Raw genomic sequence first — 18,038 nt, forward strand, 5'->3', positions numbered from 1 at the left:
GTGCGGTGTAACACAATACTTTTCACTGATACATATTACTCTTCCTATTTTTTTTAATAGATATTTTAATCAAAGAAAAGGAGGGCGTCCCATCCACCTTTAAAAAAATATCCAGAAATCCTTTTTGTTGATAAAATGTCAAACAAACAAACACACACACACACACACACACAAAAAAAAACTAAATGCAAAGAGCAGATAAATAAACAATATTTGATTTGTCTGGGGGATGATTGCTCTTTGCTTTCTGACCCTGGTGACTATTTTTGGACTGAGAATAAAAATAAGCTTTAGAGACACTTGTAAAGAAAGTAGTGCAGTGTTTGTGGCCGGCCCAGATGTCCGAGCTATAACTATACCGCGACGAGGCTTTTTAAAAAAGTTTTTCGTGCCAAGCATGACTTCACCGAGGACCAGTCTGAAGAAATAAAGACATCGATTCCCCAACAATGGCCAATAATGGTTCCTTCCTTTCATATTTCTATTGAGCGATCCCAGTGTCCTTCTCTTTTCCTGTTTCAAACAAAATTAGCTCTTTATAGCAAACAATGCCCAGTCTTTGGCGTTTCATTCAGACTTCCCTTAGAGGCTCTTTCAAGGCATCCACGTTTATTGTGTCTTCTCTTTCCCTGGGCATAGTGTGATCTCCTCTCACTGCCTCTCTGTTTTACGAAACTGGTCGATCTTAACCCTATCATTCCCCCCAGGAGACGGAGTCGGGAGTTAGTTTAAACTGTGGAATACTTTACACATGGTTTGTTAAATCTTAGTTCTATTGCTGTAAACTGGCTGAGCAGAGAAAGAAAGTTAAAAAAAAAAAAAAACTAAAAAAAAAAACCTATCTTTAGAAATGACAGAAAAGATCTGGACTCAATGGAGCTTTGTTTACTGTTTTCCTAAAAGGGGCCTCACTATATTTCATGTGTCAAACTTGCTTTTCTTTCTTTCAACAATGCTTGATTGTTTTCACCAAAAGAAAAAAAAAAATCCAGGTTCCATAGACAGGGGGAATTGTGTATTATATTTTCCTGCCAAATTCCAACCTCTGTTTTCCTTCCCTTGAGCTCACAAAGGACTCATAACTTACTGTCAAGTGTGAGGCAAACCACAAAGCCCGACTGTTGCTCAGCAAATAGTCTCTGTTGGATGATGGTTTTCCTGCCTGCCACGATCTCTCCATGGCAGAGGCAGCGGGCACGCCGCGCAGACCAGCCTGGGTGGACGGTGATGCTATTCTCAGGCCTAGGCAAGCTGGCCTTAGGTTAGCATTTTAATTCTACGAGCTGTGTGAAATTAGTTTGCTAAATAGTGAACACATCTGTTTGGCCGTACAAATGAGAAGTTAGTGAATGGCTTTGGTGACTTATGACTTGACCATTGGAGATGATTAATTCAGTGTGGTTTCCTGACAGAGACTTTGATTCCTTGAGATTTGGGGAGTTGTAAGAGGTGGTATGCCATCAAGCGCTGACGTTCTAGCTGGTGTTGTAGGAGAACGCATCACTGAAGAGTGGAAGGACAGCCACTTACTGTGAGTGACACTTATCTTTCGTTCTTTAAAAGTATCTTCTGCATCCGTGTCTCTGTCTCATTCTCTGTAGTTTAATGTGTTCAACATTCTATCAATCTATTGATACAGTATCTATCTATCTATCGATCTATCTATCTATCTGTCTGTCTGTCTATCTATCGCCCTGTCTGTCTCTCTATCTGTCCGTCTATACAATATCTATCTACCTGACTGTTTATATTCCTATATATACAATATCTATCTATCTATCTATCTATACCATATTTATCTATCTGACTGTTTATATTTCTATTTATCTATCTATCTATCTGTCTGTCTGTCTGTCTGTCTGTCTGTCTGTCTATACCATATTTATCTATCTGATTGTTTATATTTCTATCTATACAATATATCTATCTATCTATCTATCTTTCTGTCTGTCTGTCTGAATCGGTCTGTCTATACCATATTTATCAATCTGACTGTGTATATTTCTATCTATACAATATCTATCTATCTATCTATCTATCTATCTATCTATCTATCTGTCTGTCTGTCTTTCTATTTATCATCTGTTTATCTAAATATATATATGTATTTGCTGCTTTTTAACATGATCTGATGTTCAGTTATTGATGTCATTTCATTTACCGTATTTTATCTAAAAAATATTTGCAATGTACTATTAAATGTATTTTATGTATATCTTATATATGCTAAATATTTTGTGATCTGATGCAGTTAAGAGATTATTGCATATATAAGCTACTGTGAATGAGATGCTTTATATTTAAAAGATTGGAGATGGATAGTAGAAAACAATGTTTGTATTAGAAAGGTCTGTGATTATGTGATAAAATGTAAATACAATGATTTCGTTTCTATGCCAGTTTTAGCAGGACAGGACACAATAATTTCTTTTAGTTTTGAAAGAGAAAAAAAATATATTTTTATCACAAAATCTTAAATTCACATCAGGTTTTGACTTGAATTTGCCGTTTTTCCATAGCTGCTATGCATTTGTAACATTATAGTTTGAAGTATTTGAAGGGGAGAGGGGGCTGGTGTGGCTGCGAGCGACTCGATGCAAACTGCCAGGCTTTTATCCAATCCCCCTCCTTGAGCTATATCTGCCCAGCTGACAGATTCCAAATCCACAGCAAATCATAACTTTCTCCGATTTCACATATTCTAATAAAAGAATTCTGCCAGATCAACAGTTTGATTCTTGTAGGTTGCTTTGTAAGTGAACACGTATGTATCATGCGTGTTTCATTTGTGTCGGGAGCATGTGTCTAACGACAGAAAAAGTTATCTCGCTGATTGAGTGAAATTTTAAACAATGTCAGCATTTAGAGAGCCCCCAGATTGAGCCTTCGTTGCCCTCGCACCTGCTCTGATGGTCCAATTCAGTGAGATGGCATGTGGAATCCATGGAGTCCGCTTGGCTAAAGTTAGCACCTTATAGTCTGTATGATCTCAGTGTAAGTGGGGTGACAGCACTCTGCCTGTTCAAGCTCTGGCATTCGAAGGGTTAACTGTGTGTTTTCGTTATGTTGATCAGGAATGTGGTTTCCGTTTAATTAGCCTAATTAAACCGTTATTGGTTATACCTTATGATTTGAAAAGTCCAAAATAATCCGTGGAGGTGATTGCAGCGCCCGAATCCGATCCAAGTGTCCATTAAATTAACGTTGACCTTTGGTGAGATGAAAGCAGATGACATTTTGGCCACAACAGCAAAACCTTCTTTTCATCTGAGGTTGCTGCTCAGTTATGCCATGTTGGTATCCGTTTCGTGAATTGGTACATTGCACCCCAACTCTCTGGATCCAGCGTACCTCATTCTTATATCTGGGGAAAATCATGGCTGTAGAATTGCTACACTGATGTTAACCCTTTCTGAAACTGTGATCCAAAATGCTGCAAAAAAAAACACACTTTTACATTTACATGATTTGTGAATGTTGTGTTGTGTGTTGTAGTTTTTATTAAAATAAAACTCTATAGATAAAGGACTAGATACTTGTAAAGTCATCGAGGTTGACAGTGCACACCTACACGTTATCATTTAACTTTTATGGATGAAAAGCGCAGATATTGGGCTTACGAAATGAAAAATTTTTTTTCAAACTTTTCATTAGATGAGTAAAGGCCGTGCGCGGTGCTTTCACTGTGGGTCTGATTGCGACCTGCAAAGTCCAGGGCTCCTGTAGCGGAGTGAGTGGGAGCAACGCTTGTAATTATTTTGTAGCCGTTTGATTTAGTTGTCTTGTTAAGAGAAAGTAATCACACTCACAGATTACACAACGACATGTTACTAGGAAAAAACCACAAGTGATAAACAACGCTACATAGCCACGAGCAAAACAAACGCTAAAAACACATAGCACGAGGCTGGGTGAGACAGTAACACGATCCCCTACACCTACGCCTTGTGTTTCTGGATTAATAAAACAAAGATTGGTTTTATTTTAAATGGCTGCCTCTTAACCACGTAACGTGAGCATTGACTGCCACGGGCCTGCGGTAGTTTTTACTAAGTGCCCATACCAGGAACCACATTCCTCTCTCATTGGGTAATGTGGCCCCGTATTAAAATACATGGAGAGATAATTAGCTTCCAGACATTGTTTACAGGATTTCTAACTACTTCCTCAAAATTCTGTTTATTAGTCAGTTAAAAAAAAATATTTCAAAAAAATACTCTTAAAAAAAGAGGAATTTATTTTAGTTTAGCGTTTTGTAAAATAAGGTTTAGAAACCCAGGAGTTCTCGTGCTTAACCCTATACATGCTATAAATAGGCACAGGGAATTAACCTATGCTATATAGAGGTTAAGTTAGCAGCAAATCATGATGGGTCATTGACATATTAAGACCCAGGACTATTTTAATTTAAAACAGAGCATCTGGGATTATTTTAACATATTGATTCCGGAGCAGTCTCCATGGAAACCAATGGAATGTTCATGATGAATCCTCTACTTTTAGACCATGCACCAGATTAATGACCCCAAATAATTAGCCGGGCCTATCACCACTTTGCGCATGGATTGTGTGACTTGATACGAGAAATAACCGCTCGGATAATCGCTATATTTCCATTTGTGAGATTTAATAATTCATTTTTAGACATGGAGCCTACTCTAATCTGTGGCAGTTAAGTGTCAGCCAGACGGTTTAACCCGTTGAGTGCCTGATGAATTTGCACATCTCTCTGAAGCACCAGGGTTCAGGAAGACATGAAATTCCTCGTCCGTTTGTTACTGTCCCTTGTTTGAAATGTACCTTTGCTTTTTACTCTGAAAGGCTGTATTGTGTGATTTTCCCATGTCTTTTAAAGGCGGTTGGTCACATTTCTGTACGTGTGAGATTTTTTTAAAAACAAAGACGCATTATTTATCAGGCGGTAACACAGCAAAACCAAAAGCCAATCAGTGGAATAAACAATATGAACTGCATGAGGAACGGTTTGGGGAAATATTTTGGTGAGGTGTTGGTCTATTTAAATAACATGTTTACTGAACTACTAAATGGTTCACTTCAGAGTAACATAAAAAGCATTTATCCTAAAACGATTAGCACACAGCTGTACTATATGTGATGTCAAATCCAATTAACCCCTTAAGAATCACCAGAGCCCTTACATAGGATTTCAAAATCCCTCATTAGGCAATCTGAAAAACAAAGGGTTTATAAACATTTTGTCAACTTTAGACTAAGAGGTAAAATGATTAAACATAATTTTCTCAGGGAAAAAGCCTCATTCTGGGTCAGTTTGATACCCTCAACATGAGATATTCTCTAACAGTTGAAAAGGCAACTCAATAATTTGCATAAAACCATTTTTTCTCATCAGTAAGGATATCCAAGAAATTCCCTGAGCTGTAAAAAAACAAGAAACATGTTAAATTAGACTGAAAACAAAAGCTGTGGTCTTCATAACCTTTTCTGATTTAACGGGAGACGGAAATTGGTCTACTGGCCTCCCCATTCGCATTAATGCAGATAGAGGACAAACAATGGGGATCCCAGGGTTTAGCATGTTTGGAGGTATAGGGTTATAGTCACAGGAATAGGATGTCACTGATCACCACAATCCCTTTCTGGCCCGCTATCTCAGTCAGGCACAGGAATATGATGTCACTGATCACCACAATCCCTTTCTTGCCCGCTATCTCAGTCAGGCACAGGAATATGATGTCACTGGTCACCCCAATCCCTTGCAGGTCCACTCTCTCAGTCAGATGCAGGAATATGATGTCACTAATCGCCCAGCCCAGTTCACTTATTGGTTCCCTCTCTAAGTTAGACACTGGAATATGATGTCACTAATCGCCCAGTTCACTCATTGAACTCATTCTCAGTTAGACACAGGAATATGATGTCACTAAATGCCCAGTTCTCTCTCAGTCAGTCGCATGTATATGATGTCACTAATCGCTTGCACTGATCAGTTCATTCAGGATTTTATGTTTATGATTTGTTAAATGTATAAATAACACAATCAAGTGTTAGTGCACATGTAGTTTGTAGGATATTGCATTCTATTCACATTAGATATGGGTGTCTGGATTGAGCATGTACATAGTAATATCTAATAAACAGTTTTACTTGTGTTTGGGTTTTTACGGGAGAAAATTAATTTTAACATTTGTTCGTTTTTGAAAATAAAAGAGGACATTTGTTTCTCGCTAATAATGGGCATCACGGTGGCACAATGTTTAGCATGCGAAAAGAGTAGTGAAATGGTGGCACGCAGTGTTAACAAGCTATCAAACTCGAAATCCGAGAAGACTTTCTAGAAGCTGATCTGAGAATGGTTTCATCCCTATTCTTCGTTTAGCATGCAACCTGTCCAAAGAGCTAACAATCAACCTTTCCGTGCAGTAGCCTTGCCCCCATTTGCTCTCTGTATACTAGAGAGCAATGGGGAGAGACACCAGCTAAGCTTACAGACACATTAACGTTCATTATTATTAACTTTGCACATCTGGTCTTCATTGCGGCTGCCTTGCAGAGCGGGTTAGTGACCCATGCTGGCATTTTAAACTCATGAACCTTGAGTTACCATTGCCATGTAGACATTCCTAATCTATTGCATAAAGACACTGGGATTGTGTTCTCCATCCATAACAAATAAAACTCACAGGATACTAAAAATAAAATAGGCAGATTCTCAGTTTGGATGGGCAGATTCTCTGGGTGATTAGGCAGATTCTTAGTTTGGATGGGCATATTCTCACATTGAAGGGACAGATTCTCAGTTTAGATGGGCTGATTCTCAGGTTGATCGGGCAGATTCTTAGTTTGGAGGGACAGATTCTCAGTTTGGATGGGCAGATTCTCCGGGTGATTGGGCAGATTCTCAGTTTGGATGGGCTAATTTCCAAGGTGATTGGGCAGATTATCAGATTGGATGGGCAGATTCTCAGTTTAGATGGGCTGATACTCAGGGTGATTGGGCAGATTCTTAGTTTGGAGGGACAGATTCTCAGTTTGGATGGGCAGATTCTCAGGGTGATTGGGCAGATTTTTAGTTTGAAGGGACAGATTCACAGTTTGGATGGGCTAATTTCCAATGTGATTGGGCAGATTATCAGATTGGATGGGCAGATTCTCAGGGTGATTAGGTAGATTTTCAGGGTTAAAGGGCAATTCTCAGCTTGTGTAGTGGCATACAGTGGTTATAGTTTTTAGGCTGCCCCTTTTAAATTGATATATCCAGAGCTTTCTCTGGGATAAATAAAAATGTAGTAATTTCCAGTTTTTCGGTAATTAGAATCAGATTTCTGATAATTGCGTTTATCTGCCGGACCGTTTTATTCTCAGGCAACGCTGACTATACCTAGAGGGCAAAGGTACTTATCTAAATTCAGAAATAGAAAACCTAAGAAATGGAAGAAGCAAAGCGTGATAACATAAAGCATTAACACTTTCCCCTAGATTGGCTGATTCACTCTTTAATGTCCATTAATAAGCACGCTTCCTGCATGCGAAGGGTTAAATGATACATCACGTGTAGAAAGAATGGCAGCCCAAGCTCCGGGTTTTACTTGTTTAGTCATGTTTTACAGGTGCTTTAATTTGCTATTTTATCCACTCAGTCCATATATTTAGGAATGTTTTATGTACACAGTGCTGTTGTGAGACACTGGTTTACAAGTTCCAACAGAATAGTATGACACTGCAGAGCAAACTTCTGCCCGAGGGCTGGATATCACGTATCAGACTCTTTCATTGTCTTTCTATCGTTATGTGACGGGGTATCGGTGGCTAATCAATGTACACCCATCAATGTACACCTATCACTGTACACCCATTACTGTACACCCATCACTGTACAGCCATCATTGTATACCCATCACTGTACACCCATCATTGTACACCAATCACTGTACAACCATAACTGTACACCAATCACTATACACCCATAACTGTACACCCATCAGTGTATACCCATCAATGTACACCAATCATTGTCCACCCATCAATGTATAACCATCATTGTACACCCATCATTGTACACCAATCACTGTACACCCATCACTGTACACCCATCATTGTCCACCCATCACTGTACATGCATCAGTGCATACTCATCAATGTACACCCATCATTGTACACCCATCACTGTACATGCATCAGTGTATACTCATCACTGTACACCCATCACCCAGGATGCTCACGTTCATTGTGTACATGCACCATTGTACATCTAATATACAGTTCTGTAAGATGCAATACTCAGAGTAATATACAGGTCTATAGGATACAATACTCTGAGTACTATACAGTTCTATAGGATACAACACTCAGGGTATTATACAATTCTACACGAAACTATACTCAGAGTATTATACAGTTCAATAGGATACAATATGGAGAGTATTATAAAATTATATAGGATACAATATGCAGAACTGTATAGTTCTAAATGATACAATACTCAGAGTATTATACAGTTCTATAGGATACAGTACTCAGAGTATTATACATTCTGTAGCATACAATACTCAGAGTATTATACAGTTCTATAGGATACAATACTCAGAGTATTATACAGTTCTATAGGATACAGTACTCAGAGTATTATACAGTTCAAAATGATACTCAGAGTATTATACAGTTCTATAGGATACAATACTCAGAGTATTATACAGTTCTATAGGATACAGTACTCAGAGTATTATACAGTTCAAAAGGATACTCAGAGTATTATACAGTTCTATAGGGTACAATACTCAGAGTACTATACAGTTCTATAGGATACAATACTCAGAGTATTATACAGTTCTATATGGCACAATACTCAGAATATTATGCAGTTGTATAGGGTACAATACTCAGAGTATTATACAGTTCTATAGGATACAGTACTCATAGTATTATACAGTTCTATAGCATACAATACTCAGAGTATTATACAGTTCTATAGGATACAGTACTCAGAGTATTATACAGTTGTATAGGATGCAATACTCAGGGTATTGTACAGTTGTATAGGATTCAATACTCAGAGTATTATGCAGTTGTATAGGGTACAATACTCAGAGTATTATACAGTTGTATAGGATAGAATACTCAGAGTATTATACAGTTCTAAAGGATACAATACTCAGAGTATTATACAGTTCTATAGGATACAATACTCAGAGTATTATACAGTTCTATAGGATACACTACTCTGAGTATTATACAGTTCTAAAGGATGCAGTACTCAGAGTATTATACAGTTCTATAGGATGCAAAACTCAGAGTATAATACAGTTGTATAGGATACAGTACTCAGAGTATTATACAGTTCTATAGGATGCAATACTCAGAGTATTATACAGTTCTATAGGATACACTATTCAGAGTATTATACAGTTCTAAAGGATACAGTACTCAGAGTATTATACAGGTCTATAGGATACAGTACTCAGAGTATTATACAGTTCTATAGGATACAGTACTCAGAGTATTATACAGTTCTATAGGATGCAATACTCAGAGTATTATACAGTTGTATAGGATACAGTACTCAGAGTATTATACAGTTCTAAAGGATACAGTACTCAGAGTATTATACAGTTGTATAGGATAGAATACTCAGAGTATTATACAGTTCTATAGGATGCAATACTCAGAGTATTATACAGTTCTAAAGGATACAATACTCAGAGTATTATACAGTTCTAAAGGATACAGTACTCAGAGTATTATACAGTTCTATAGGATGCAATACTCAGAGTATTATACAGTTCTATAGGATACAGTACTCAGAGTATTATACAGTTCTATAGGATGCAATACTCAGAGTATTATACAGTTCTATAGGATGCAATACTCAGAGTATTATACAGTTCTATAGGATGCAATACTCAGAGTATTATACAGTTGTATAGAATAGAATACTCAGAGTATTATACAGTTCTATAGGATGCAATACTCAGAGTATTATACAGTTCTAAAGGATACAATACTCAGAGTATTATACAGTTCTAAAGGACACAGTACTCAGAGTATTATACAGTTGTATAGGATACAGTACTCAGAGTATTATACAGTTCTATAGGATGCAATACTCAGAGTATTATACAGTTCTATAGGATGCAATACTCAGAGTATTATACAGTTCTATAGGATGCAATACTCAGAGTATTATACAGTTGTATAGGATACAGTACTCAGAGTATTATACAGTTCTATAGGATGCAATACTCAGAGTATTATACAGTTCTATAGGATGCAATACTCAGAGTATTATACAGTTCTATAGGATGCAATACTCAGAGTATTATACAGTTCTATAGGATGCAATACTCAGAGTACTATACAGTTCTATAGCATACAATACTCAGAGTATTATACAGTTGTATAGGATGCAATACTCAGAGTATTATACAGTTCTATAGCATACAATACTCGGAGTATTATACAGTTGTATAGGATGCAATACTCAGAGTATTATACAGTTCTATAGGATGCAATACTCAGAGTAGTTCTATAGAATGAATGGTCCAGAATACAGCAATTGCTTGTTGGTGCTTTAAAGGTTTAGAAGGAAGACATCAGACAGGAGATAACAGGGAAGCTGCGAGCCCGGAATGGATTTCTCTTCTTTCACTGGCGTGGTGTATATTTAACGTACAATGTTACTGTCACTCTCTGCGTGTACTCAGGAATGCTTTGGCTCTCAAATTGTTTCTCCTGATACTGTTACATCACGCAAGCATCTATTCAATTGGTTCTTTTAGCTGCTCTGTAGTGATTGCCTTTAAAGTCAAAGGCCCAAGACGTATCGTTCGCTATCCAATTTCCAAGGAACCCTGACCTTATGCTTGTACCATTGACTTTTATGGTCGGGAACAATAGTTTGCTTACTTGTCACTTCTGAAGAACACATGGCAATATTGTCCCTCTCAGCAATATAGCGCTGTGTGTGTCAATGTATATATAGCTGAGAGCTAATCAGTTGGGATTGCTGTGTTTACAGCATGTTACTCTGCCACCGTAATAAAGTCTGTCCCATCTATTGAAGACCTTTTCTGTCCAATAAAGAAATAGGATTTGTTTTCACGCAGATTCCAGATGCTATAGGAAGCCCTCACCTGGTGTAACAGAAAATATAAAGGCTCATACACATCCAGTGACATAGGAATATAATAAAGGAATGTGACAAGTAACAGGATTATTGCAGGATACAGTGATATAGTAAATATCACATATTAAATTTTTAAACACAAGCTTTTCAAAGTCTCCTCTCTTTTTCTGATCACAAACAATGCTGATCAATATAATGGAATTGAACATTTGTGACTTTACACACGGTATAGCAGCACACGAAATTCTCCAGGCACCCAAGGCGTTAAAGCCGCAGGCAGTTTTATTTGAACAAAAGGAGCAGCAACGTTTTGACCTGCTAAGAGATCTTTGTTCTGTTAAAACTGCCTGAGTGCCTGGAGAATTTCTTGTGCTGCTTTGTCGTAGTGGGATTGCTGGTCCTACTCCGGAGCACCGGGTGGCTGCTGGGATTCAGTGCGGCTCCTATCACCATTTTTGCACACAATATAATGATTAATGTGAGGGGAAGTGGGGTGTCATAAATAGTAGAAGATAGCTCTAGTTGTGAAAGTTACATATACACTTATGATATTTTTACTTTATTTAATTTTAGATGTACATACATTAAAGGTTTATCTTTAAAAGCAGTATAAAAGTATGTTTCTCTTTTTCTTATATATATATATTCATTTATTAAGCCAGTTGTGCGCTAGCCTCCACTTCCCAGACACTGACACTCACAGCAGGGATTTTATCACAAGACCGTGAGGTATGAAAATATGAACAAGGTCCCCAAAAAATAATTTGATTAAATGTCCTGGTGAAATTAATGTTTTGCTGCATGTATGGATTCATCATTCATTCTTCCCATATATGTTGATTTTATTATCCAAAAAAATAAATCAAGATATCCAATACTTTTTTCTGTTCCTTCTCAGCACAAAAAGTGCATAAAATTTACACAAAGCAACATGACATTTATATATAGTGTTCAAACATTATCTACAAAATATACAGTGCAGACAAAAAAGGCATTTATACACTGCATGCTGCATGCGCTCTATGAATGTGGGAGACACGATGTGTCCACCCAATTAACGACCATAACAGCTCTATTACCTTGTGTTGGGAGGACTGAGAAAAAGTGCTATGTCAACGTTTGGGCTGTAATTTTAATCCTTTTCAGGGCATTTAAAAGTACTCAGACTATGGGCAGTGAGTGTTGGATGTCTTACTGGGCAGCCTGTCATTATGATGCACATGTGCGACAGGGTAACAATCCTCCTTTACAGAGGGCTTGATGTCAGGCAAATTTTGTGCGTCTCGGACACATATAACGCCACTAACTCACTCTCTGTCCTGATATCAGGCCTGGCAATGGTCTGTGCAAACACGAAAATTACACATAGAAATATACACTCACACACTACACACAAAGAAATACACATATACACTCACACACTACACACATATAAATTCACATATACATGACATGTGCTCCGTCGTTATTCGGCAGGTGCTAATTAAACCTTAACTTAAATGAGACACAGACACCGTTTATACTATTGGAGTATAAAGTCCACAGCTTTATTAATTATTCTTATATATATAATAAATTAACATATTTAGGGTCATTGTCAAAACTGACATTATGTTACTATCCCCCTGCACAATACCCCTGACAATGACCCTACCACCTGAACAATAAATAACATCCACATAACATTTAACTTGTAACACACTGCCTACCAAAGAGGCCCCATCTCCATAAGTTAACTGTAGGGGTGTACCCAGACACCCCTACACCCCTAGGTTCGTAGCCACCGAAGAGCTCAAACCTACCAACCTTATTTCCATCCGGCCTACTCCAGCCTAGACCTTGGCCGGGAAAAACATCTCAACACCTAGGGAGGGTGGGAGGGACAATTAACAGGTAAGTGAGGCTCCGGTTAAAATGGCCACTCTCTAAGATGGCCGTTATTTAAACTAACCATACTCCTCCCCCCCCACGGTATTATCCTAAACCAACCCCTAACCACATTACACCTGCCCACTCTCTGGCCCTGTCAAGGCCCACTCCTCCCTCTGCGTTGTTCCATGGGCTCCACTCACACAGTATAGACATAGAAATTCACCTATACACTCGCGCAGTACACACACAGAAATATACCGTTACACTTGCACACTCTACACATAGAATTACACTTATACACACACACAACACACATAAAAATACACATGTACACTCACAGACTACACAAAATAAATACTCATATACACTCACACTACACAGATAGAAATACACATACTTACACCCTCTGTAGATATGCTTTTGAACACCATTCATGAAGAAATAAACACTGGTATTTACATTTTAAATAATTTATTTTGTGTTTTTAGCAGATACTTTTATTTATTTATTTTTATAGTAAAAGCTGTTACATTTTTAGAGTGGTTGGGTGAAGGATCTGGAGTTCTTAACGTGGACAATTTAGATGTAAATACATCCTTGTACACGTACCAAACTAAGATTTATCTTTGTTTCGCAAAACAAAAACTACACTAAATAAAGAAATTGCAAAAAATGGCACTAAGGTGTGGGCTGATCTGTAGCTATGTGTGTACAATATTACAAAGCCTATATTATTATATTATTGGCCAGTAACTTTATAAAAATACACTGTTTTCTTCAAGGCAGAAAATAAAGGATGGACACCTCTCCCAATCTCCAAGATCACTACTCATCTTAAATCTTCCAATGCCCCATAACAGGCCTGGTCAAATGCCATCTTCTTGTTGCTCCGGAATTAAAACTCCTATCATGCCAAGGAAGCCTTTTACATCCATTAGCATTATAAAGCTATCAGGCAGCATTAGCTCCAATATTCAATGTCCAGCCCCTGCTTGAACACAGGTCACTCAACTTGAGGGTGAAGTTAAGCCGTAATATCTTCCCCAATGACGGACGAAATACCCAGGGGTTCACTTGACTGACTGGTCACAGAGTTCTTTGTTAAACTCTGGTTTCCAATACTTTTTTAATTCTGTGTCACAATGAGCGGCCGCCACAGCTTGCAAGATTATAAAACATTTACTGCTCTCAGATGCAGTGAATAAGTTAGCATTGAATAAAAGTATCCAACTTAAAAAAAGAATTCTGTATTTCAGATTCCTACAAAGAGAGTCAGTAATTCTTTTTCTCGCAGATAATGGCGAGTGCCCTTAAATAATGGATAGGTCCCTTAAGAGTCCCTACAAATTAGTATCCAGAACATTCTTTCAAGCCTTTAGTTGTAAACCCTAAAGTCTTTCTTATTTTAGCATAACGTGTTCTAGATAATCATTCTGACTCACAGTGCCATCACTTAGCATTCGTTGTGAGTCTGTACATTATAGAATCAAATTGACAATTGCAGAATAGTATGTATGTACCTTAACTTATTAATGTATACTTGTCTCTTTTCAAAGGAACCTTTACTATATTTATCTGTGTTCCGTGTAACTAGTAGTTCTGGGTCATATCGTGTGTTGATTTGATAAGTGATTTTTGGAACATGATATATAAAGGTTGAAAACATGTTTTTGCACATTTAAAATGTATATAAAATAAATAGACCAGACAGTTTGTTGGAATCCTTAATAACAACAACACTGGAACCAAGGCTCGATGCAAACAGAACTGAAACTTATAAAAATTGATGACATTTAGTCGTTTGGTTAGAATAAACATTTTCTTTTTAGTTTGTCTCTGCCCCGGATTTGGCCTTCACCTAATGGAGAACCGAGTGTATATAGTCAAGTTCTACTCTGTTCCTCTGCATTATGCTTGGTTCATGTGACCAAACTGTTAAATGCATTGATTGCAACGCAATGCTTATTCACATTCCAACACACTACTTGTGCACATGCCAAAACCCTGCTCATTCACTTTCCAACACACAGATCTTTACACAACTACAAGGTTCACTCCTTGCAACGTTGGGTGGGACATGGTGGAAGGGCACTGAGTGAGGCATCACCAGTGATGCCAAACCGAAGGGGATGTCAGCTCAACATGCAGATGATACTGGGAGCGTTGCCAAATCACTCCCCGTAGGGTCCTACTGTCCGTTCACAGCGTAAACACGTCTACTGATGCACTCAAACTATGCCGCCCAAGGTGAGTTACCTACTGTCCAAAGATGCGGAACACAAGGGTCAAAATTGGGAGGGCAGGACAGGGCCCTAAAATAGGTAATATCCCACTGAAATTGGGACGGTTTAGAGGCCTGTACATTGTATGTAACATAATACCAGGTCCAGTTGGCAGTAAGACTGGGCTGAGCTTTAAAAGTTAGTTGTAATGGCTGAATGTAAGCCTTTTTTAGTCTGCCACAGGCTGTACAATAGAATGTTGCATGCTATTTCATTAATATACAGTCTACAGAGCATCTTAAAGATGTGCTTATTAAATAAAAATCCTATCAATGCGTAAGAGTTGTTTTGTTTCCATGTTAACTGCGCAGTAAGTGGGGCGGCGATTGGCTGGTCACTGGAGAAATTGCCAAGTGCCTGTTTATAAAACAGAGGTGAAGCCTTCCCCGGCTAATTATATTCAGTGTGTAATTTCTAAACTTCACTCTGAATTTTGATTTTCAATTAACACTCCCAATTTGAAGATAATTTTCTATTTAATGTAATTGCAGGAAATAATTTATTGGCTGATTAAGACCGAGCGGCCCAGCATTCCTTAAAAAAATACTCTTTAACAAACCAGCTTTTAAGCAGTCTCGCGCTTTGGACAGATAGAGTTATTTTTACAGCTGCAGTTTGAATTCATTGTAAAACATTTTGCATTGCACGTTACAAAGCTGCGCACTTACCTGAGAACAAACAGTCTCCATTCAGTAGGAGAAGTCAGTTAGTCGCTCGATGGATAACTGCTTTACTGCATTTTTAATTAAATGAATGACGTGAACTTTGGGATTGTATATCTGATTATTTAACTCCCAACATGAATTATCGTTAGCTTATGTGAGCTTGTATTCCACTTTTTTTTCTTGATTGTTATTTTTTTCTGTTTGCAATATTTTTCTATTTTTACAATGATTTTTACCTGGATTTAGAAAACTTAAAGGAACACTATAGTCACCTAAATGACTTTAGCTAAATAAAGCAGTTTTAGTGCATAGATCATTCCCCTGCAATTTCACTGCTCAATTCACTGTCATTTAGGAGTTAAATCACTTTGTTTCTGTTTATGCAGCCCTAGCCACACCTGCCCTGGCTATGATTGACAGAGCCTGCATGGAAAAAAAACTGGTTTCACTTTCAAACAGATGTAATTTAACTTAAATAATTGTATCTCAATCTCTAAATTGAACTTTAATCACATACAGGAGGCTCTTGCAGGGTCTAGCAAGCTATTAACATAGTAGGGGATAAGAAAATCTTAATTAAACAGAACTTGCAATAAAGAAAGCCTTAATAGGGCTCTCTTTACAGGAAGTGTTTATGGAAGCCTGTGCAAGTCACATGCAGGGAGGTGTGACTAGGGTTCATAAACAAAGGGATTTAACTCCTAAATGGCAGAGGATTGAGCAGTGAGGCTGCAGGGGCATGTTCTATACACCAAAACTGCTTCATTAAGCTAAAGTTGTTCAGGTGACTATAGTGTCCCTTTAATGTGTAGCCCCATATTGCCTCTGTCCTTTATTCTGTTTAGTTCATGTATGGATTCTGTCCACGTTCTGTTTACGTGCTGCTCGGGTTTTGTTTATATCTTGTTAATGTTCTATTGCATTACTACTTAGTTCCTGTTCATGTTCTGTTTGAATTCTGTATGGGTTCTCTTTAAGTTTTGTTCATGTTCTGTTCAGATTTTGTTCAGATTCTGTTGAGATTCTGATCATGTTCTGTTCATATTCTGATAGGGTTCTGTTAGATATATTCAGGTTCTATTCAGATTCTGTTCAGGTTTTGGTCAGGTTCTGTCCATGTTCTGATTTTGTTCAGATTCTGTTCAGGTTCTGTTCAAGTTTAGTTACATAGTTGTCTAGGTTGAAAAAAGACTGAAGTCCATCAAGTTCCACCTTGAAACCCATTATTTTATCATGCTGATCCAAAATAAGACAAACAAACTGTAGCTATTTCCAATTATGCCATAAAAAGGGAAAAAAATCCTTATTGTCTCCATAATGTCAATCATATTTCTCCTTGGATCCACAACCTGTTTACATACACATTCATTATATCCTAGAATATGCTGTTTTTGAAAACAATCACTCAAGCCCTTTTATAAATATCTACAGAATCTGATAAGACTGTTCAGATCCTGCACTGTCACCTGGTTCTAGAATGTAAGGAAAAGGCAATGAGTCCAATGGAGCAATTAGAAAAGGCTTTTCATTGGTTGCCACGGCAATTGCATCATTTTTAGAAGTTATTAATATACTGGCCAATGTCCTCAAGTTGAATAATAAAATGTAAAGGTCACGAGATAATTCATCATGAGTCAACAAATTTCTGAAAAGACTTTCTAGACTATTTATTGGTTTCTTTCTAACATAAATATATTTAGAGAGAACGTCTTAAACCATATTGTTCATTCATTCTAAATATCCAGCCTTAACAAGTTAGATGTCGTTGGCGAGGATTTAATAATGTACATATTGCTGGATTCCATTGTCAAATAAGTTGTAACTCGGTGACTGAAATTCCCATGATGCTTTGTCATTCTAAAGGCATTCCAAAGGCATGCAAAGCATCATTGGAGTTGTAGTTCTACAACATATGGGGATCTACCTTTTGGGCACCCTAATATAAAAAGTCTCTAAACTATTTCTTAATTATTCAAACATTTGTTAAGACTAATTCTAATCTAGACAATATATTTAATAATTGAATTAATAATAATATATATATATATATATATATATATATATATTTAAAGATTTGCATTTTCTCATTATATTTAAATTTTTTTGTTGTTTGTTTCT

At 37.4% G+C, this 18,038-nt stretch overlaps 1 protein-coding gene across 6 annotated transcripts in view; it reads left to right on the forward strand.

Annotated features, from left to right (window-relative positions):
* Positions 1-18,038, forward strand: part of SOX6 (SRY-box transcription factor 6) — a 380,567-nt gene that overhangs the window by 122,234 nt on the left and 240,295 nt on the right. For 5 of the 6 annotated variants that reach the window (XM_063437585.1, XM_063437584.1, XM_063437583.1 and 2 more), the window contains exon 3: positions 1,413-1,531. The exons of the other annotated variant lie outside the window; for it this stretch is intronic. In XM_063437585.1, coding sequence (XP_063293655.1) covers positions 1,455-1,531 — 77 coding nt within the window. In that variant the 5' untranslated portion in view covers positions 1,413-1,454. The remainder of the gene's footprint in view (positions 1-1,412; positions 1,532-18,038) is intronic. 6 annotated transcript variants of the gene reach the window in all.

This window comes from Pelobates fuscus, chromosome 12, assembly GCF_036172605.1.
Source record: "Pelobates fuscus isolate aPelFus1 chromosome 12, aPelFus1.pri, whole genome shotgun sequence".
Taxonomy (NCBI): Eukaryota; Metazoa; Chordata; class Amphibia; order Anura; family Pelobatidae; genus Pelobates; species Pelobates fuscus.